The sequence below is a fragment of the Mobula hypostoma genome, chromosome 16 (assembly GCF_963921235.1).
Source record: "Mobula hypostoma chromosome 16, sMobHyp1.1, whole genome shotgun sequence".
NCBI classification, from domain to species: Eukaryota; Metazoa; Chordata; class Chondrichthyes; order Myliobatiformes; family Myliobatidae; genus Mobula; species Mobula hypostoma.
The window spans coordinates 56,991,928-57,014,864 of record NC_086112.1 but is presented as its reverse complement, the minus strand read 5'-3'; the positions used below and the strand labels follow the sequence as shown (position 1 = coordinate 57,014,864).

At 39.7% G+C, this 22,937-nt stretch overlaps 1 protein-coding gene across 2 annotated transcripts in view; it reads left to right on the top strand.

Annotated features, from left to right (window-relative positions):
* LOC134357421 (zinc finger protein GLIS3-like) overlaps positions 1-22,144 on the top strand; it is a 503,684-nt gene extending 481,540 nt beyond the window's left edge. For both annotated transcript variants that reach the window (XM_063068994.1, XM_063068995.1), the window contains one exon: positions 17,373-22,144. In XM_063068994.1, coding sequence (XP_062925064.1) covers positions 17,373-17,509 — 137 coding nt within the window. In that variant the 3' untranslated portion in view covers positions 17,510-22,144. The remainder of the gene's footprint in view (positions 1-17,372) is intronic.
* Positions 22,145-22,937: the final 793 nt, after the last annotated feature.

Genomic DNA, 22,937 nt, shown 5'->3' with positions numbered 1-22,937 from the left:
AGATGACTAGATAATTTGTTTTTGTAGGTTAATTTGAGCAATACATTTTGGCAAGTGAATTGGCTCTGCTCTTCTTGAAGAAGCTCCTTAGGGAAAAGGATTATGAAGTCACAGAAGTAACAATGAAATAAATTCATGCTGAAAACAATGTGCTGAAGTTTGTTTACTGTCATTCCTATAAGCATTGATTGTTGCCTTTATGGCTTTGAGTTACACTGTTGCAATGGGCCACAGAATTCAAACAAGCCCCTGAGGTTGCTGATGCCCTACCCTCTGGAGAATGAATCAGCTGCTTTCTCTCACAATATCAACAGCACAACACTACAACACACAGCACTTTGTCAATGCCCTCATTGGTGCTCTTCAGTCCAGAGTGCTACCACTCACAATGAGATGGTGTAATAACCTGAAGTCAGGCCATTGAAGCCCAAAACTACTCATGACTTTCATTAACAGCCCAATATAACTTCCTTTCAAGCTCTGTATATTTAAAATACAGATTAACACCCAATAATATACCTGAAACAGCAAAACGTTCTAACTTGACACCTATATTTAGGACTATTGAATATCACAAGATCCAACTCCAGGCTTTTCTGAATGATAGGACAACATGCTAGATGTCTGATTTTAATAACAATAGAAATGTTATCATCCACATTCAAAAAGGTGAAAGTAACAAAAATAGTTGAAACCAATGATAAATGAAATCACTAGAAGCCCCTACTGTGTACACAACTCCTCTCTTTCTATGTATTTCTGTGGTGTTAAATGTCATTTACCTGCCTGTCTACGAACCTTCAGTTTGTTTAATTCTTGAAGAACTTTACTTTTCTAAATCTAAGCTAATTGCCAAAAAGTATTGGTAATTCATAAATCCTACTTATATTTAAAAAAACCAGATTCCTATGTGAATCAATGGCAAGGTCTGCATGTATATGATGGGCACCTCTGAAGCTTGCTGCAAAAAGACCTCAGTAACCTTTGCAGTGTGGGCAGCAAAGTAGCTCGAGGGCATGCAGGTGGCTTTTTTAAGTTGTTATTTTTCTCTCTGTGCCAAATCTCAGATGGAAAATAATCAGACCAAAACAAAAGAGAACTTTTGTTCCATGCTTATCACAGATGCCATAAACCCTTCTATTTACTCAGCAAAGCAGTGGAAAACCTGAGTTGTCCTGATCGACCCCAAGCATGTAACATCTGGATCTGGGGAATCACACAATCCTAAAAACAGATTTTTGATTTAGCTATCAGCTGGGAAGAAACGTAACTTAAATGGACTCAGACAGAGAGGAGAAAGTGAGAGAGAGGGAGAGGGTGAGGAAGAGGGAGGAAGGGAGACAGAGAGTGAGAGAGAGTGAGAGAGAGGAGAGAGAGAGGGAGAATGAGAGAGAGAGGGAGGGAAAGAGGAAAAAGAGAGGGAGAGGGAGAAGGGAGAGGGGAGAGAGAAATAGAGAGGAGAAAGGGGAGGATAAATACAACATTAACTACAGATGAATAAAATCTATGCAATTACATTAAGTTAGAATGGACTAATTGTGGTTCTTGTAAAATATTGTGTATATGTTTGTTATATGTTTTTCTTGTAAATGCTGCTTATATGATGCTGTTGCTTGTGATGCTACTGAAAATAAACTTTTAATTGCACGTGTGTATACATGTACTTGTGCATATGACAATAAGCAATAAACTGAACTTTGACTTTGACCCCGGACGTTTTCAGATGACCAGCCATCTGAGTCTCAATGGTAGAGCTTCAGCGTCAATGGGCTGAAACTTTCCTAAGTGATGAAACATTTTGTGGCCTCTCCCTATGCTAGTAAAAGCTGAAATCCCTTCCTTCAGAAGTTGTACTCTGGTAATATCTTCAACAACACTCCATGCTGAAGTGGATGCTCTCTAGATTTTCAGTAAATATCTTTGCCAAAAAAGACTTAGGTCCTTGACATTTCATGCAAACATGTGTGCAAGGCAGACATTGCTCTGGACCTGTTCAACATCTTTCCAAGGAATTTTCATCATAACTCTCATCTGAGTCTTGTAGAGCATAAGTGTCCCACCTCACCCTCTAGGATACTGGTAAACTAAAAACCATGTGCATCTGGCTGAGCTGCTGGCCACTGCAGTCTGGAGACTCAGTTCATACAAAACTTGCTCCTAAACTGCCCTCCACAGTATTTATAGCAACAGAATCTGGCCCAGTGGATGAAAGTTGAATGATTCCTTGATAGCCACAGTTCACCAGGGCCAATCTAAATAGGACACCCTCCATATCCAAAATGAGAAGGGTGCAAGGATATGATCATGGTGAAGGGAGGGTTATAGCTGTGGAATGACAGAAGATATGCCGTGAGAGGGATGATTTGATTTAAATGTACCAATAACTTCCATAGAACCATAAGACATATCAGCAGAATTAGGCCATTCAGCCCATCGAGTCTGCTCTGCCATTCCATCATGGCTGATCTCAGATCCCACTTTACCCCATACACCTGCCCTCTCACCATATCCCTTGATGCCCTGACCAATCAGGAAACGATCAACTTCTGCCTTAAATATATACACGGACCTAGCCTCCACCAGTCTGTGGCAGAGCATTCTACAGATTTACTACTCTCTGGCTAAAAATATTCCTCTTACCTCTGTTCTAAAGGGTCGTCCCTCATATTCTGAGGTTGCGTCCTCTAATTCTGGATACCCCCACCATAGGAAATATCCTCTCCACATGCACCTTATCTAGTCCTTTCAGCATTCAGTAAGTTTGAATGAGATCCCCCCACATTCTCTTAAATTCCAGTGAGTACAGGCCTAAAGCTGCCAAACTCTCCTCATATGTTAAACCCTTCATTCCCAGAATCATCCTCATGAACCCCCTCCGGACTCTCTCCAAAGACAACACATCCTTTCTGAGATATGGGGCCCAAAACTGTTGACAATACTTTAAGTGTGGCCTGACTAGTGTCTTATAAAGGCTCAGCATTATATCCTTGCTTTTATATTCTATTTCCCTTGAAATATATGCCAACATTGCATTTGCCTTCTTTACCACAAACTCAATTTGTAAATTAACCTACTGTGATTCTTGCACGAGGACTCCTAAGTCCCACTGCACCTCTGATGTTTGAACCTTCTCACCATTTAGACAATAGTCTGCTCCATTGTTCCTTTCACCAAAATGCATTATCATACATTTCCCAGCACTGTATTCCATCTACCACTTTGAGTTTGCCTAGCACTATTTCCTTTGTAGTAGCAATGGCACTCTCTCCTGCTCCCCATCATTCACAGACCACTGGCACACTGCTAGTGTCTTCCACAGTGAAGGCAGAGTACGTAGCCATTAAGTTCATCTGCCATTTCTTTGTCCACCAATACTAACTCACCAGCATCATTTTCCAGTGGTCCAATATGAACTCTCACCACTCTCTTACTCTTTATTAAACTGAAAAAACTTTCAGAATCCTGCTTTATATTATTGGCTAGTCTGCCCTCATCTTCATCTTTTCCCTTCTTGTGGCTTTTTTTAGTTGTCTTTTGTTGGATTTTAAAAGCTTCCCAATTATCCAACCACCCACTCACTTTTGCTACCTTATATGCCTTTTCTTCGGTTTTTATGCCGTCTTTAACTTCCATTGTCAGCCACAGTTGCCTACCCCGTCATTTGAAAACTTCTTCCTCTGTGGGACGTATCTATCCTGCGCCTTGTGATCTATTCCCAGAAACTTCAGCCACCTCTGCTCTGCCATCATCCTGGTCAGTATCCTCCTCTAGTCCACCTGGGCAAGCTCCTCTCTCATGCCTCTGTAATTCCCTTTATTCTATTGCGATACTGATTTCCAATATACCAGTGGTGATTGATACAAAAAGGCTGAAAACGTATACAACCAGGGTCAAGGGCAGCTTCTATCACTCTGTTATAAGAGTATTGAGTGGACCTTCTGAACAATAAGATGGATATTTGGCCTCATGATGTACCTTATCATGACTTCGCAGTTTATTATAAATACAAGAGATTCTGCAGGTGCTGGAAATCCAAAGCAACACCGACAGTATGCTGGAGAAACTCAGCAGGTCAGACAGCATCTATGGAAAGGAATAAACAGTTGACATTTTGAGCTGAGAGTCCTGTTGAAGGGTCTTGGCCTGAAATGTTGACTGTTTATTAATACTGCCTGACCTGCTGAGTCCCTCCAGTGTTTTGTGTGTCTTGTAGTTCATTGTCTGCCTGCACTGCACTTTCTCTATAACTGAAACACCTTATTCTTATTCTGATACCAATATTCCCATATACAGGTACTACCTCAACGTATTGTTGTGATGAAGAGACATAAATGCACAGCGTGCAAAACAAAGTTTTCAATGTACCTCAGTAGAAATGACAAGAATATTACAATTTAACAATTTCCCAATGGCTCCGTAGAAGCTAAATCCATGGTTACCAACAGATTCTCCTCTAATTAACTGAGAATTAAGGCATGAAAGGAGGTCAGTTAAACTGTTCTTGCAGTGGCTGTACACCAGAAACATTTTCTTACAAGAAAAAATTGGGAATCTTTATGGGTTGAGCTAAGGAATAGCAGGGGTAAAAGGACCCTGATGGCAGTTATTTATAGGCCTCCTAACAGCTGCAGGGATGTGGACTACAAATTACAACTGGAAATAGAAAAGGCTTGTCAGAAGGGCAGTGTTATGATAATTGTGGGGGATTTTAACATGCGAGTAGATTGGAAAAATTAGGTCGGCACTGGATCTCAAGAGAGAGAATTTGTAGAATGTCTGCGAGATGGCTTTTTAGAACAGCTTGTTGTTGAGCCCACTAGGGGATCGGCTGTACTGGATTGGGTATTATGTAATGAACCGGAGGTGATTGGAGAGATTGAGGTGAAGGAACCCTTAGGAGGCAGTGATCATAACATGATTGAGTTCACTGTGAAATTAGAAAAAGAGAAGCCGAAATCTGATGTGTCGGTGTTTCAGTGGAGTAAAGGAAATTACAGTGGCATGAGAGAGGAACTGGCCAAAGTTGACTGGAAAGAGACACTGGCGGGAAAGACGACAGAGCAGCAGTGGCTGGAGTTTATGCGAGAAGTGAGGAAGGTGCAAGACAGGTATATTCCAAAAAAGAAGAAATTTTCGAGTGGACAAAGGATGCAACCGTGGTTGACAAGAGAAGTCAAAGCCAAAGTTAAAGCAAAGGAGAGGGCATACAAGGAAGCAAAAATTAGTGGGAAGACAGAGGATTGGGAAGTTTTTAAAACCTTACAAAAGGAAACCAAGAAGGTCATTAAGAGAGAAAAGATTAACTATGAAAGGAAACTAGCAAATAATATCAAAGAGGATACTAAAAGCTTTTTCAAGTATATAAAGAGTAAAAGACAGGTGAGAGTAGATATAGGACCGATAGAAAATGATACTGGAGAAATTGTAATGGGAGATGAGGAGATGGCAGAGGAACTGAACAAGTATTTTGCATCAGTCTTCACTGAGGAAGACAGCAGGATACCGGACACTCAAGGGTGGCAGGGAAGAGAAGTGTGCGCAGTCACAATTACGACAGAGAAAGTACTCAGGAAGCTGAATAGGCTAAAGGTCGATAAATCTCCTGAACCAGATGGAATGCACCCTCGTGTTCTGAAGGAAGTAGCTGTGGAGATTGCGGAGGCATTAGCGATGATCTTTCAAAAGTCGATAGATTCTGGCATGGTTCCGGAAGACTGGAAGATTGCAAATGTCACTCCGCTATTTAAGAAGGGGGCAAGGAAGCAAAAAGGAAATTATAGACCTGTTAGCTTGACGTCGGTGGTTGGGAAGTTGTTGGAGTCGATTGTCAAGGATGAGGTTACAGAGTACCTGGAGGCATATGACAAGATAGGCAGAACTCAGCATGGATTCCTTAAAGGAAAATCCTGCCTGACAAACCTATTACAACTTTTTGAGGAAATTACCAGTAGGCGAGACAAGGGAGATGCAGTGGATGTTGTATATTTGGATTTTCAGAAGGCCTTTGACAAGGTGCCACACATGAGGCTACTTAACAAGATAAGAGCCCATGGAATTACCGGAAAGTTACATACGTGGATAGAGCGTTGGCTGATTGGCAGGAAACAGAGAGTGGGAATAAAGGGATCCTATTCTGGTTGGCTGCCGGTTACCAGTGGTGTTCCACAGGGATCAGTGTTGGGGCCGCTTCTTTTTACATTATACATCAACGATTTGGATTATGGAATAGATGGCTTTGTGGCTAAGTTTGCTGACGATACGAAGATAGGTGGAGGGGCCGGTAGTGCTGAGGAAACGGAGAGTCTGCAGAGAGACTTGGATAGATTGGAAGAATGGGCAGAGAAGTGGCAAATGAAGTACAATGTTGGAAAGTGTATGGTTATGCACTTTGGCAGAAAAAATAAATGGGAAAACTATTATTTAAATGGGGAAAGAATTCAAAGTTCTGAGATGCAACGGGACTTGGGAGTCCTCGTACAGGATTCCCTTAAAGTTAACCTCCAGGTTGAGTCAGTAGTGAAGAAGGCGAATGCAATGTTGGCATTCATTTCTAGAGGAATAGAATATAGGAGCAGGGATATGATGTTGAGGCTCTATAAGGCGCTGGTGAGACCTCACTTGGAGTACTGTGGGCAGTTTTGGTCTCCTTATTTAAGAAAGGGATGTGCTGACGTTGGAGAGGGTACAGAGAAGATTCACTAGAATGATTCCGGGAATGAGAGGGTTAACATATGAGGAACGTTTGTCCGCTCTTGGACTGTATTCCTTGGAGTTTAGAAGAATGAGGGGAGACCTCATAGAAACATTTCGAATGTTAAAAGGCATGGACAGAGTGGATGTGGCTAAGTTGTTTCCCATGATGGGGGAGTCTAGTACAAGAGGGCATGACTTCAGGATTGAAGGGCGCCCTTTTAGAACAGAAATGCAAAGAAATTTTTTTAGTCAGAGGGTGGTGAATCTATGGAATTTGTTGCCACAGGCAGCAGTGGAGGCCAAGTCATTGGGTGTATTTAAGGCAGAGATTGATAGGTATCCGAGTAGCCAGGGCATCAAAGGTTATGGTGAGAAGGTGGGGCAGTGGGACTAAATAGAATGAAATGGATCAGGTCATGATAAAATGGCGGAGCAGACTCGATGGGCCGAATGGCCTACTTCTGCTCCTTTGTCTTATGGTCTTATGGTCTTATGTTTGCTTTCTGTATTTGTGGAAGTGCCACTGTGGTAGAGTGACAGCAGGTCTGCATAAGGTATGAGGGATATATGTCAATATTGTGGAGGTGCATGAGTGTCGTTTCCAACACCACCAGATAGGAGATGCAACAGTCTACACTTGACTTCACCATGCTAGTCAAGTTGCCAAACCTTCTATGGTTCCAGGGCCAGGTTATGTAGCCCATCAGTCTGGCCACATCTTTATATCAATGCTTCAATATAGTCTTGGGGCATCCAAGAGCCTTAGAATTGTTCATTTCATTTGCAAAAATTTCGACAGTTTCCACAACCCTCTCCCACCTCTGATTGTATCCATATATTTCCTTTACTGCACAAGTTCTCTTACTAATGATGACACAAATTAGGCCATTCAGCCCGTCAGGCCAATGGCACCTCGCAAGAGCAAACCCTTTATTCTAATTTGCTCTCTCCCTGTAGCCCTGCAATTTATCCTTTCTATTGAACAACTTCATTAAATCTGCCTTATCTTTCAATCACAATGTATCTAATCTCTCCACATAAGCTAAGTCCCACAATCCTTTACAATTCTCATCTTCTCTGCAAACCCTGACTGCAAGGACACTTAGATATCTACTTGTCCAGATTAGATGACTAAATGCTATAACGTATTTTTTGTTAAGCTTAAGAGTTGTAGCCAAGGTTAGGGAGTGGACAATAAAAAGCAATTGGTTAGGTCATTGCAGCATGGTGAGCTGACAGCAGAAAAGCCTCTGTGAAGCTATGCCAAGTAGCTTGCCTGCTTTTTAAGATGACACAAAACCCACATAGAAGGTTGTTTATCAAAAACATTATGGAGGTGAAGGACTCCTAGAGAGGAAGGGGGGAATCCGGCAAGGAGAGGTGGGGGGGGGCAACCTGGCGGGGAGAGGTCAACCTGGCAGGGGAAAGCTTCAGTTTGTGGGCATGTGTGGGAGGGGTAATGGATGTTAGGGGAAGGTTGGGAGATGGAAGTGAAGGCCTCCTAGAGGGGAGAGAAAGTGGAATCTGGTGGAGGGAGAGCTCCAGTTTATGAACTTCTAAACTCAGTCAGCTCCATCATGGGCACTAGCCTCCATGGTACCCAGGACATCGTTTTTGGAGTGATGCCTCAAAAAGGGGGCATCCATCATTAAGGACCCACCATCACCCAGGACATGCCCTGTTCTCATTGCTACCATCAGGAAGGAGGTACAGAAGCCTGAAGGCAAACACTCAACGATTCAGGAACAGCCTCTTCCCCTCTGCCATTTGATTTCTGAATGGACATAGAACCCAGGAACACTACCTCACTACTTTTTTATTTGAATTTCTCCACTACTTATATAATTTAACTATTTAATATATACTTACTGTAACTCACAATTTTTCCCTCTATTATTATGTATTGCATTGTACTACAATTTTCACCACAAACACCAGTGATATTGAACCCGATTCTGATCTGATATTTGTCTTGGAGTACATCAATGGATACTGATCAGATCACTCTCAAGTACACCAAATGGGTATTAGAATCATAATGTCCTTGGAGAGAAAACTGTGCATAATATTTCACGAACAGATGAATGGAAAGTAAACACCAAGACAGTCAGTGGCACAGCTTTCCCAACATTAGGCAAAAAAATGCCGATATATTTCTGAAGCAAGCTGTTGAGATAACCGTGAATTTAGGGAAAGCATAGAGTCAGTGGCTCATGAATTTTAGAGGAACATTCCCTCACTAATATTCAATATTAATATTAAACTCACTAATATTAAAATTAGAATGGAAGTTGGAGGCCCCACGATTTGATGGACCTTTGTAATTTTACTTCAATTTTTAAAATATATTTAATATTACAGTTAAATTCTTTTAATCCGGTACTGTTAGTTACAATGACATGAAGTGATAAGTAAGCAGCTTTTAAGTCTCTCTGGTAATTGGCTAACCAACTAAAAGTACTTAATTAAAGTCAGGTGACAAAGATACTGATAGCTGAGAAATCAGTGAGCCCAGCTAAAAGCACAGTGGGAATTAAGTACAACATCGTGGGTAGGCAGTCATGGTTTTGAATGATGAGCATGAAGACTGGATCTCCAGATGTAATGGGATCTTTATTCAGTACAGATGAATGCACAGGAATGGGCACACACTCTGTGAGTATGATGATCTGATGCACAAAATGCCAAAATAGCAAGTGTGAAATCTTCCTTAATCTTTGTAATATTAGTGCCAAGATATTTTATTCAATTACAGTAGGTCAGTTAAGACAGCTCATTGTCTGTACATGTGGCTAGTGCAAAGTAGTCTATTTCATGGTCATGTCAATTACCAAACTCTACCTTTCAAGAGGGCACCCAATGTGAGTTAGTGATTTGTTCTCTTCACAGATGCTGTTATACAGTTACCCTTACTTATTGATTACACTTGGTTTTGTATTAATAGCAGCTACACTATTTCTACTGATTGTGACTGCTTACTCCCTCATGTAAACATAGAAACATAGAAACATAGAAAATAGGTGCAGGAGTAGGCCATTCGGCCCTTCGAGCCTGCACCGCCATTTATTATGATCATGGCTGATCATCCAACTCAGAACCCCACCCCAGCCTTCCCTCCATACCCTCTGATCCCCGTAGCCACAAGGGCCATATCTAACTCCCTCTTAAATATAGCCAATGAACTGGCCTCAACTGTTTCCTGTGGCAGAGAATTCCACAGATTCACCACTCTCTGTGTGAAGAAGTTTTTCCTCATCTCGGTCCTAAAAGGCTTCCCCTCTATCCTCAAACTGTGACCCCTTGTTCTGCACTTCCCCAACATCGGGAACAATCTTCCTGCATGTAGCCTGTCCAATCCCTTTAGAATTTTATATGTTTCAATCAGATCCCCCCTCAATCTTCTAAATTCCAACGAGTACAAGCCCAGTTCATCCAGTCTTTCTTCATATGAAAGTCCTGCCATCCCAGGAATCAATCTGGTGAACCTTCTTTGTACTCCCTCTATGGCAAGGATGTCTTTCCTCAGATTAGGGGACCAAAACTGCACACAATACTCCAGGTGTGGTCTCACCAAGGCCTTGTACAACTGCAGTAGTACCTCCCTGCTCCTGTACTCGAATCCTCTCGCTATAAATGCCAGCATACCATTCGCCTTTTTCACCGCCTGCTGTACCTGCATACCCACTTTCAATGACTGGTGTATAATGACACCCAGGTCTCGTTGCACCTCCCCTTTTCCTAATCGGCCACCATTCAGATAATAATCTGTTTTCCTATTTTTGCCACCAAAGTGGATAACTTCACATTTATCCACATTAAATTGCATCTGCCATGAATTTGCCCACTCACCCTACCTATCCAAGTCACTCTGCATCCTCTTAGCATCCTCCTCACAGCTAACACTGCCACCCAGCTTCGTGCCATCCGCAAACTTGGAGATGCTGCATTTAATTCCCTCATCCAAGTCATTAATATATATTGTAAACAACTGGGGTCCCAGCACTGAACCTTGTGGTACCCCACTAGTCACTGCCTGCCATTCTGAAAAGGTCCCGTTTATTCCCACTCTTTGCTTCCTGTATGCTAACCAGTTCTCCATCCACATCAATACCTTACCCCCAATACCGTGTGCTTTAAGTTTGCACACTAATCTCCTGTGTGGGACCTTGTCAAAAGCCTTTTGAAAATCCAAATATACCACATCCACTGGTTCTTCCCTATCCACTCTACTAGTTACATCCTCAAAAAATTCTATGAGACTCGTCAGACATGATTTTCCTTTCACAAATCCATGTTGACTTTGTCTGATGATTTCACTGCTTTCCAAATGTGCTGTTATCACATCTTTGATAACTGACTCCAGCAGTTTCCCCGCCACTGACGTTAGGCTAACCGGTCTATAATTCCCCGGTTTCTCTCTCCCTCCTTTTTTAAAAAGTGGGGTTACATTAGCCACCCTCCAATCCTCAGGAACTAGTCCAGAATCTAACGAGTTTTGAAAAATTATCACTAATGCATCCACTATTTCTTGGGCTACTTCCTTAAGCACTCTAGGATGCAGACCATCTGGCCCTGGGGATTTATCTGCCTTCAATCCCTTCAATTTACCTAACACCACTTCCCTACTAACATGTATTTCGCTCAGTTCCTCCATCTCACTGGACCCTCTGTCCCCTACTATTTCTGGAAGATTACTTATGTCCCCCTTAGTGAAGACAGAACCAAAGTAATTATTCAATTGGTCTGCCATGTCCTTGTTCCCCATAATCAATTCACCTGTTTCTGTCTGTAGGGGACCTACATTTGTCTTTACCAGTCTTTTCCTTTTTACATATCTATAAAAGCTTTTACAGTCCGTTTTTATGTTCCCTGCCAGTTTTCTCTCATAATCTTTTTTTCCCCTTCCTAATTAAGCCCTTTGTCCTCCTCTGCTGAACTCTGAATTTCTCCCAGTCCTCAGGTGAGCCACTTTCTCTGGCTGATTTGTATGCTTCTTCTCTGGAATTGATACTATCCCTAATTTCTCTTGTCAGCCACGGGTGCACTACCTTCCTTGATTTATTCTTTTGCCAAACTGGGATGAAGAATTGTTGTAGTTCATCCATGCAACCTTTAAATGCTTGCCATTGCATATCCACCGTCAATCCTTTAAGTGTCATTTGCCAGTCTATCTTAGCTAATTCACCTCTCATACCTTCAAAGTTACCCCTCTTTAAGTTCAGAACCTTTGTTTCTGAATTAACTATGTCACTCTCCATCTTAATGAAGAATTCCACCATATTATGGTCACTCTTACCCAAGGGGCCTTTCACGACAAGATTGCTAATTAACCCTTCCTCATTGCTCAAAATGTAGTGTCCATTAAGTGTAAACTTGTGTGAGAAAAGGACTTCAGTGAAGTAAGTGTGATTGTGACAGAATTAAGTAAATTGATTAATTTCATCAGATGCTTAAGATGAGTATAACAAGTCAGGTGATATATTATAGCTGGTGTTTGTGGGGATTGGTGTAAAGGATAAATGATGAGAAACTTTGTAAAGCATGTCTGCAGCTTAGGGAAATGTGGCTCAATATTAATGAGAAATTCAAGATCCATGTGTTACGGTGCATTGAGGATGAGGGCAGGTTCACGGATGCTTTTGGTGTGGGTGAATGATGAAGCAAGTTTCTCACTTTCTCACAGGAAGAAGTCCCATCTTTTAGATGAAGTCCAATAGGATTAGTCAGCAAAAAGTGGCAGAAGGGTGTGGCTGAATGAGGCAGGCATACGGGATCAGAATTTTGAAGGAGTCTCATCCCCCTTGCACCTGCCCAATAGTCATGAGGTTTCTGTAGTCTCTGTGAATGACAGTAGAAACTGCTGAGCAGATAACCAGACCAAAGGTAGCTCCATGTGAAGAAGGGATGATAAAGTTAAGAGGATAAATAATCTTCTCTGCAGTAACAGGTGTAAGTCCCAGAGGGTACTTTACCAACCTGGTGCCTGCATTAAGGAATCTTTTCAGAACAGGAAAGGACTGTGCAGTGGGAGAGGAAAGATTCTGTTGTTGTGGAGTCAATGACATAGACAAGGGGAAAAAATCCATGCTGAAATGAGAGCAGTGAATGTCCAAAGTTTAAAATAAAATGAACTATAAAGAGCAATTGCAACCATACAACACAAATGGGGTAAATCAGATAATTCAATGTATGGCTCAACATTATTATGACATGTTTGGAAATTTGGAAATACATGTTAGTAGGGAAGTGGTGTTAGGTAAATTGAAGGGATTAAAGGCAGATAAATCCCCAGGGCCAGATGGTCTGCATCCCAGAGTGCTTAAGGAAGTAGCCCAAGAAATAGTGAATGCATTAGTGATAATTTTTCGAAACTCTTTAGATTCTTGATTAGTTCCTGAGGATTGGAGGGTGGCTAATGTAACCCCACTTTTTAAAAAAGGAGGGAGAGAGAAACTGGGGAATTATAGACCCGTAAGCCTGACATCAGTGGTGGGGAAAATGCTAGAGTCAGTTATCAAAGATGTGATAACAGCACATTTGGAAAGCGGTGAAATCATCGGACAAAGTCAGCATGGACTTGTGAAAGGAAAATCATGTCTGACAAGTCTCATAGAATTTTTTGAGGATGTAACTAGTAGAGTGGATAGGGGAGAACCAGTGGATGTGGTATATTTGGATTTTCAAAAGGCTTTTGACAAGGTCCCACACAGGAGATTAGTGTGCAAACTTAAAGCACACAGTATTGGGGTTATGGTATTGATGTGGATAGAGAATTGGTTGGCAGACAGGAAGCAAAGAGTGGGAATAAACAGGACCTTTTCAGAATGGCAGGCGGTGACTAGTGGGGTACCGCAAGGCTCAGTGCTGGGACCCCAGTTGTTTACAATATATATTAATGACTTGGATGAGGGAATTAAATGCAGCATCTCCAAGTTTGCGGATGACACGAAGCTGGGTGGCAGTGTTAGCAGTGAGGAGGATGCTAAGAGGATGCAAGGTGACTTGGATAGGTTGGGTGAGTGGGCAAATTCATGGCAGATGCAATTTAATGTGGATAAATGTGAAGTTATCCACTTTGGTGGCAAAAATAGGAAAACAGATTATTATCTGAATGGTGGCCGATTAGGAAAAAGGGAGGTGCAACGAGACCTGGGTGTCATTATACACCAGTCATTGAAAGTGGGCATGCAGGTACAGCAGGCGGTGAAAAAGGCGAATCGTATGCTGGCATTTATAGCGAGAGGATTCGAGTACAGGAGCAGGGAGGTACTACTGCAGTTGTACAAGGCCTTGGTGAGACCACACCTGGAGTATTTTGTGCAGTTTTGGTCCCCTAATCTGAGGAAAGACATCTTTGCCATAGAGGGAGTACAAAGAAGGTTCACCAGATTGATTCCTGGGATGGCAGGACTTTCATATGAAGAAAGACTGGATGAACTGGGCTTGTACTCGTTGGAATTTAGAAGATTGAGGGGGGATCTGATTGAAACGTATAAGATCCTAAAGGGATTGGACAGGCTAGATGCAGGAAGATTGTTCCCGATGTTGGGGAAGTCCAGAACGAGGGGCCACCGTTTGAGGATAGAGGGGAAGCCTTTTAGGACCGAGATTAGGAAAAACTTCTTCACACAGAGAGTGGTGAATCTGTGGAATTCTCTGCCACAGGAAACTGTTGAGGTCAGTTCATTGGCTATATTTAAGAGGGAGTTAGATATGGCCCTTGTGGCTACGGGGGTCAGGGGTATGGAGGGAAGGCTGGGGCGGGGTTCTGAGTTGGATGATCAGCCATGATCATAATAAATGGCGGTGCAGGCTCGAAGGGCCGAATGGCCTACTCCTGCGCCTATTTTCTATGTTTCTATGAAAGACTGGATCGAGTAGGCTTATACTCACTGGAATTTAGAAGATTGAGGGGGGATCTTATTGAAACGTATAAAATTCTAAAGGGATTGGACAGGCTAGATGCAGGAAGATTGTTCCCGACGTTGGGGAAGTCCAGAACAAGGGGTCACAGTTTGAGAATAAAGGGGAAGCCTTTTAGGACTGAGATGAGGAAAAACTTCTTCACACAGAGAGTGGTGAATCTGTGGAATTCTCTGCCACAGGAAACAGTTGAGGCCAGTTCATTGGCTATATTTAAGAGGGAGTTAGATATGGCCCTTGTAGCTAAAGGGATCAGGGGTATGGAGAGAAGGCAGGTACAGGGTTCTGAGTTGGATGATCAGCCATGATCATACTGAATGGTGGTGCAGGCTCAAAGGGCCGAATGGCCTACTCCTGCACCTATTTTCTATGTTTCTATGACAGGGTTTTGTTCATGGGTCATTGGCACCAGTACTGGGGAAAAAATCTGTTCCACTAGGTTGGGCTTCACCTCTAGTGAATCAAGATAGGACCAGTTTCTGAGTGAAGCACATAATCAAGGGTATAGGAATTAAACAAAATAAACTATTTTAACAGTTATAAAGTAAGAATAGAGCAAGTGTGCAGAATAGCAAAATGGGTTATGTTAACAGGAGTCTGTCAGGAAACAAAGTATGTCTCTAATTAGAGTTAAGGCAAGAAGACAAAACAAACATCTTTGATTAAGTACAGCACTCATAACAAGACAAGCGAAATAATAACATAACTAAAATTAAATTGGTACAATAAATTTCCTCCTGTGTTATAACGAAATGTGGAGTTAGTATGTGGAAAAGAATAGAATCTTTTAGCTATTAGAGAGATCATTGATTGCTGAGTGACCTATGCTGGGAATTAAATATACCAGCTTACTTTTAGAAGAGCAAGTCAAAATGGAACAGTCAGTGGAGTATCTATCTAATTAAAGAATGGGATAAAGGTTATTAGGTTGGGGAAATCAAGAGGTAGAATCAGTTTGCATAGAGTTAAGAGACACCAAGGTGCTTAAAAATGGTGGGAGCCGTCAGTATACTCTAAAGAGTTGTAATTCAGAGCGCTAAGAAAAATCTGGGAATTAGAGGGGCATATAATCAAGCCAATGTAATTATGGTATACCTTAATTTACATTTAATCTGGGCAGGCCAGAACAGCAGTAATATGATAAAGTGTGTATTCATATAATAAATATACGGATAGACATCTAGATCAGTAAACAATGTCAATTGTTTCCTCATTAACTGATATTTTTGATAAGTGTCGTGCAATTTCTAAGGATTAATTGATCTGACAGCCAAGGTACTTTTAGGCACTAGTGATAATTTTATATAAAACCTATAAGTAATTTGGGTCAATCTGAAGTTGGGATGTTAAATCTGATTCAAGCAAAATTGTCTATGTTGTATTGGAAAACTACCAAAAATTATTGTTTATAATAATAAACAATGGTTATTAATGAGAGGATTAATAGATGGATAAGATGTGATGAGGCAAAAAAAAAGCAACAGGAGAAGTGGTTTAGTTGTGCCTATCAGGAGAGGCTGATAGAATTAAATCAAAAGAAATGGCTTTTAAATTGCAAGAAATGTATATAAACTCGTGGATTTGAAAAATTTCAGAAGTAAGCAAAGGAGGACCAAACACTCCTTAAAGAAAAAGAAAATATTCACATTTCTAGCAACTGCAGTTTTTTTTTACTTTCAGGAGTATAAAATGCCTTGATTATATCAGAGTAGCACACACAAAATGCTGGAGGAACTCAGCAGATCAGGCATCATCTATGAAATGGAATAAAGAGTCAACGTTTTGCGTAGCATCCTAATGAAAGGTCTCTGCCCAAAACATCAACTCTTTATCCAGCAGTCTGATTTTAAAATGCAGTCAACAGTTGTAATGAAGGAAATGCACAGTACAAACACAGGTATAAATGTATGTGTACATCATTTCATGTTTTACTATAACTTAAAATGATCTTTGGTGTCCACCTGAGAAGGCAGATGTATCATCAATCTCATTTAGCCTTTCATTTGAAGTTATTTCTAATAGTGAAGCACTATCCTGCCACCGTACTGAAATTTCATCTTAAATCTTCATGCATTAATCTTTAAGTTGACCTATTATAATAGGAATCCAAACAAAATCAGAAACTGCAATTGACATAACTATGTTGACAAAATCACAGTCTGAGCAGTTAAGTGACAATAAATGTGAGGTGATCAACTTTGGAATTATTGGAATTTTGGAAATTTTGGAAAACATGAATGGCGTCTCGGAGCAATGGGATATGGGGATATAAGTGAGCAAAACAATAAAAAACAGCATTGCAAAGCCATTACAAATCAATCAAAGCCGTAGGATTTAGTTCTTGAGGTATAGAATTCAAAAATGGTTCTGTTTTACTTGTACGTGACCTTAGTAAGGCTACAATTAGAGTATTGTTCAGAATTCTGGTCCCCTTAAGCAAATGAAAGGACTGGAGAAAGTGCAAAAAAGATTAATGAGCCTAGTGCTGGAACTGAAAGCTTGCAGCTGTCAGGAAGAATTGAACAAGTGGTTGTTTTTATCCTTTTTTGGAGCTCTGTCTTTGTGGTGTTAACTTGTACTGTTTTGGAAGGAACAGGAGTGGTATTTTAGACACAATCACATTTTGGACTTCTTTGGTCCTATAATGTAACTATTTTACTTGTAACTGAGGATCTTGGGCCTGCACAATTCTTAAATATGAAGTTAGTTTATCCTTATTCTGTGTCCAGATTAACATTTTTTTTTTAACTTTGCAGCTTATGACTTTCAAACAACGTCCCCTGGGATTTTCAGTGACTCGGTACGGAATTGTCCTGAAGACAACGGTTTCCTCCAAATTAATGCAATTGATCGCTGCCCTAGTCAGCTGTCTTCCATTTACACTGAAAGTTGAAAACAAGAACAAAAAGAACTACAATGAGACAATCCTTCACATTTTATTCTTTCATTTTAAACAAATTCTTAAACTGGTACTCAAGACGTTATTCTGGTGAATTCAAATTCTACACCTCTACCTCTCTCAAAGAAAGTGTGCTATTCACATAAACCTGCGGCTGAGAGGAGAAAAGTGGAAGTACTTCACAGAAGTGAAATAGCAAAGGAAGCAAACACATGCTAATCCATCTATTGCCATATTACAAACTGCTTCTGAAAAAGTAAAGGGAATTCACAATTTATATGAAGGGTTGTATGTTGTTTTTGGTGTGATCTTGCTTTTGTAACTAATCTATTATGTTTCTTTCCTTAAACACAAATACAGCAAAAAAAATGTGTTTTCACTATTATCACAATTGAATAGAAATTGTGCTTCCACACTAAGGAAACTGCAATTAGCACAGTGTATCAGTCACCCATTTCCTTTTACAATGGGTGCTGGTACTTGGGTGAAAGCTCCAAGTAAAGATGATACAAACATAATCTTAACTTTTTTAAACAAAATATTGGAGCATACTACTGAAACAAGTATCACTGTTTGTGAAGAGAAGTTTCCAGAACAGATCAGTTTTGTTATTTTTGTTTTGTTTTGCGCTATCTCCTATTTACATACTGTATGTATTACTAAGTTCACTATTTTTATACATATTTTCTAAAATATTTTTTATTTCTTCACTATTCAAATTGTAAGTGTATAAATTTATATTTTCCAGGCTAGACTATTTTTCCAAGTCTCTTGCACAAAATTTAAAAGATCAGAGTTTTTTTTCTTTACAAAATTTGGCACTAAATGATCAAGAAAAGGTTAAGTTTCTTGTTCCCTAAATTCAGAGCTCTGTTGCAAAATGCTTTTACAAGTTTGTTTCATTAAAAACAAAAGAAAACAGAGAAATTCATAATTCTCACAATGTGAGTTGTGAGCATTCTACTATATGGACATTGTGAAATAAGTAAAATGTTATATCCTTGTTGATCCATCATAGATGTATTAATCAGCACTGTCCCTATCTGAGACTGCATCTTACTGGAAAATAAATAATATTTGAACAATGCAAATTATTATTAATACATAATTCTGCTAGATGGTTGAGCAGATCAAGAAACACCCTGTAACTGGTCAATCTTCAGAACATTGCTGGTCAATTGATACCTTCTAATCTTCCTTTTATTCTCAACTTCTTTGCCTAGGACAGTTTGGCAAACCACCCATCTCATTCATATGCAAAGGAATTGTTGGATTTTTTTTTACCATTAAGAGAGATTTCTGTTTTTTTTTACTTTTTCATTCCCAACCAAATACATTCTTTTTCTTTAGATTTCTTTCTGCATTTTATTCTTCATCCTTCATTTTCTTTCTTGGCCTCCAATAGATAAGTGATCTCATTACTTACAAATAACACAGCTTTCCCAGATACCCTCCCCACCAATTATCAGCTTTCACTTCCAAAAAAAATAAAAAGGAAACCTTTTCAATTAGATTAAGAAAATGCTGCAGCTCAACTGTTACAGGATGTTCTATTCCAGCAAGGTGTAGCCCACAGTCTATAACAGAGTGGAAAAATTTGCAATTGTTTATTTTCAAATTCAGTTTCATTCTTTATCATTGAAACAAAACTAAAAAGGTATAAGAAATAACCAAGCATCTTACCGGTTCTTCTAGAAATGGAGAAGAATTGTACAGGAATAAGATAACTCCAAGTGATACCTAAACAACATTCTTTGCTGCACCCTTTAAACAAATCCTGCACTCAAACTGGCACTATCGACCCTGAATCAGAACATTACCACGTCTTGAAAAGCAGAACGATAATGAGTTCACAATATGATTAGTTACTCGTACAAATGATAATACTATTCTCCTCTACCTTCGGGTAGCAGTATTCTTCTCAAAATCTGTAAACACGTAGCAAAGTCTCTGTTGACCCTAATCATTATATTTGTTCAAGATGGCTAGAGGAAAAAAGATCAGTTTGTATTTACATGAATTAGAAGAATGTATTCTTTAGAATACACAATCACTTTTATACTTGGGCAAAATTTTGTGATGTCACATCAGGGGAAGATTTACATCAAGCAGTTGCCAGCTTACTGTTTCTTTCATTGAAAAAGCAGAGTGCAAAGCCCTTTATAACATATGGTATTCTATGTTGATCTCATAAAATATTCACCTCTTCCCAAAAAAGAAAAAATAACCTATGAGATAAATGTCTAATTCTCAGAAAATTGATAAATTGGATAACGTGTGCAATCTTAAATAGTTTACATAATATACATTTTTATATGCAAAGTGGAATTGGGGAAGAATGAAAAGATGTTTAATTTCACAAGTGCCATTGTTTTATAACTTGTGCATGATGTGCCCTATTTTACATTTTAAAATATTATGACGTTTATACACAGGGTGTAGATTCGTAAACAAGAAGACTTTTTATAAGATGAATCATAGTAACTTCATTGGATATAATTTAGTGTTTGATGATCTGAGTTGCTTTAGAAACCCAATAAACAATTTGAACACCGAAGTTGGTTGAAGCTAACACCCAGAAATAACAGTGAAAACCTTTTGGTATCTTGTGAACTGCTGCTTCAGGGTGCTACATTATCAACTTAAAAACGTGTCTTTTATTAATGCAGGCTTAGCTTTTATAATGGAGGACACATTTTGTGGAAGAAAGAAGTCAATGGTATCGTGGCCACTAGACAAGATGGTAACTCAAACTTAAGAATAAAATGTTCTTAGTGTTTCTTCTTGCACACAACATGCTGTCCATCATGCATAATAAACAATTTTATAACTTTAAAAATTATTATTCATGCAGTATTTCCTTAGCTTTGCTTTAAGATTTGCTATGTTTTCCTTGTCTTGGTCCAGATGAACTTCATAACGCTTCTGCCAGAGCACTGCAATCTGCCAGTATTCGAGTAGTCCTATATATCACTAGCCATGCTAATTTACCATCTTTCAACTGAATCAGGCACTGTACAAACAAGAATCTCTCACTTGTGTCACAGAACATTATTCCCCTAAAAATCAGCATAAATGCATTGGCTAAAGTCATTGTTTTTTTAATTAAGATTATTACCTATTCTATCATTATTTGATTGTCATTGAAAACTACTGCATAGAAACAGATCTTTTATCCCTCCATACCCTTTTCATTCAAGTACCTATCCAAACTTCTCTTATATGTTGAAATAGTGCTTGCAGGCACTACTTGTGCTGGCAGTTCATTCCACGTTCTTATGAACCCAAGTGAAGAAGTTTTCCCTCGGGTTCCCCTTAAATTTTTCACCTTTCACCCTTAATCCATGACCTTTGGTGGTAGTCCCACCCAACCTCAGTGGTAAAAGCCTGCTTGAATTCACCTTATAAGACCGCAAATAACAGAACTCCACACATCACATTTCTGTAATGTGCAGCCTTTTGAAATGCAGCCAGGTGTCATTTAATCACGTTAATTTACTTTATCATCTGTTCCACTGTGTTTAGCCTTCAGTAAGGATGTTTGCTTTAAAACCGAGTTCATAAAGTTAACAGTTTCTTACACCTACTGTGATGGGAGAATTATGGAGTATCAAAATTGAGACATGTTAGAAGTCCAAAATTATAGTAAGTCTAATTTTGCTTCAATAATGCAACTTATCCTCCTCAGAAGAAATTTATGTCCCTTTTATATGCTGCTGTCATGATTCAGATCAGTTCAGGTGCTGTTTTCAATTTTTTTAGTCTTCATTCCTATTGTTCTATAAAGTTCACGATACAAAGTTGTTTCCTCTGGATGGCATTAGGTTGTGCTCAAAAGCATAACAATGCTATTTTCCCCAATGAGACTATTAATCAGATAAAAAAACACAATTCTCCATGTTAAAACATGCTTAAATAAAACAATCTGTACATAAATTGGAGCATTCTACATAATATAGATCTGGGAGCACTTTTAAATAGAAAATGATGTGGAAATGTATAATGTTTTTTGCATGGTTTTATAGAGCTTGTATATATTTCATATACCTTTGCTTGTAGATTTTTAATTGCAAATTTGATTGTATATTTGGTTGATTTTCTTGTCCAATACTACACTTACAATATGTTGTAAATTATGTTGCTACAGCTTGAATCTTAAGACGGTTAATCACTACATCTTAATTAACATATAATGTAGTCTTGTGGTTTGTTATAACTTTGATAAATTATTTTTTTCATGTTCTTATTATTCTTTTGCTTTAAGTTGTTCACTATTTTGGGCACAAAATAAATCTCAGAATGATTTCCCTGAAAATGGTACAAGATTGAAACTGGATCTCTGTCAGCACTTAAACAACAGTAATGCACCAATGAAGGATATACAGAAAAATAAAGTAGTCTTTTCACTTGTTTTACTATTAATACCGAGGACTCATGCAATTTTCTTTTTATAATCAAAAACAGAATTATCCTTTAAGGTCTTTGCTAATGAGGCTTTTGTTTTAATTCCTGGCACAAGTTATAGGACTGGAATTGATTTGAAGTGTAGATTATATTGCTGTGAAAATAACTGTCATAAAACTGTGGCACCTGGAATGGACTGTTTGCAAATTTTGTCCTATGGGAATTGATCCAAATAAAACTTTTGAAATAAATGAATAACTCATTAGGCTTTTCTTACTTAATTCTGCTTTCTTCATTTGAATCACGATTTAATGTGTATTATCTGAGCATTGTAATCCTAAGTACCCAGGTGACAATTTGCTGATAGATAATGTTTGCCTTATACTGGTATTGAATCTGCATGATATTTTAATGCCAAAACATTTATTGAAGATTTGATCAGAGGCAATTGAGAATTAAATTATTTTCAATACATACTTAAATGAAACAGTGCCTAAGATGCCGCTGCCTGCAAGGGGTTTGTATGAAGAAAAGGAACTCTTGCCAGGGCCCCTGCTGGCTTCTCCAGGATCATTTGCGTTACTGCACTGGACGCTGCAAGGCATCCGTCTCCGCCACTCCAGATTCGGTGTGGCTCAAATTCCTGATTCCCATTCGATCGGCCCAAGCAATGGAGGCCATTACCCGTCCCTTCAGAATGGCGTTCGCTCATCTCTTTGGACCGACTGACCTATGTTCAACTGCGGGTCACATGGAAGCCTTCTCTGCTTCAGCCTTCAGAGATTTCGTTTGAATATTTGCTGCTACTACAACCAAGATCTGCAGCCACAGTGGCTCCACCCAGGCCCAGGCCCGCACCCTAGGCTTCCATGCTCACTGCCGATTCCCTCCTCCTCATCACGACATAGCCCCTGTGGACCTACTCTCGTGACAGTCGGATATGGGCCCGCGCCCCACCCAGCGACATCCACTTTCAGGGCTAGTGACCTGTGTTTCCTCCAGGTGCTCTGGTTCCTTC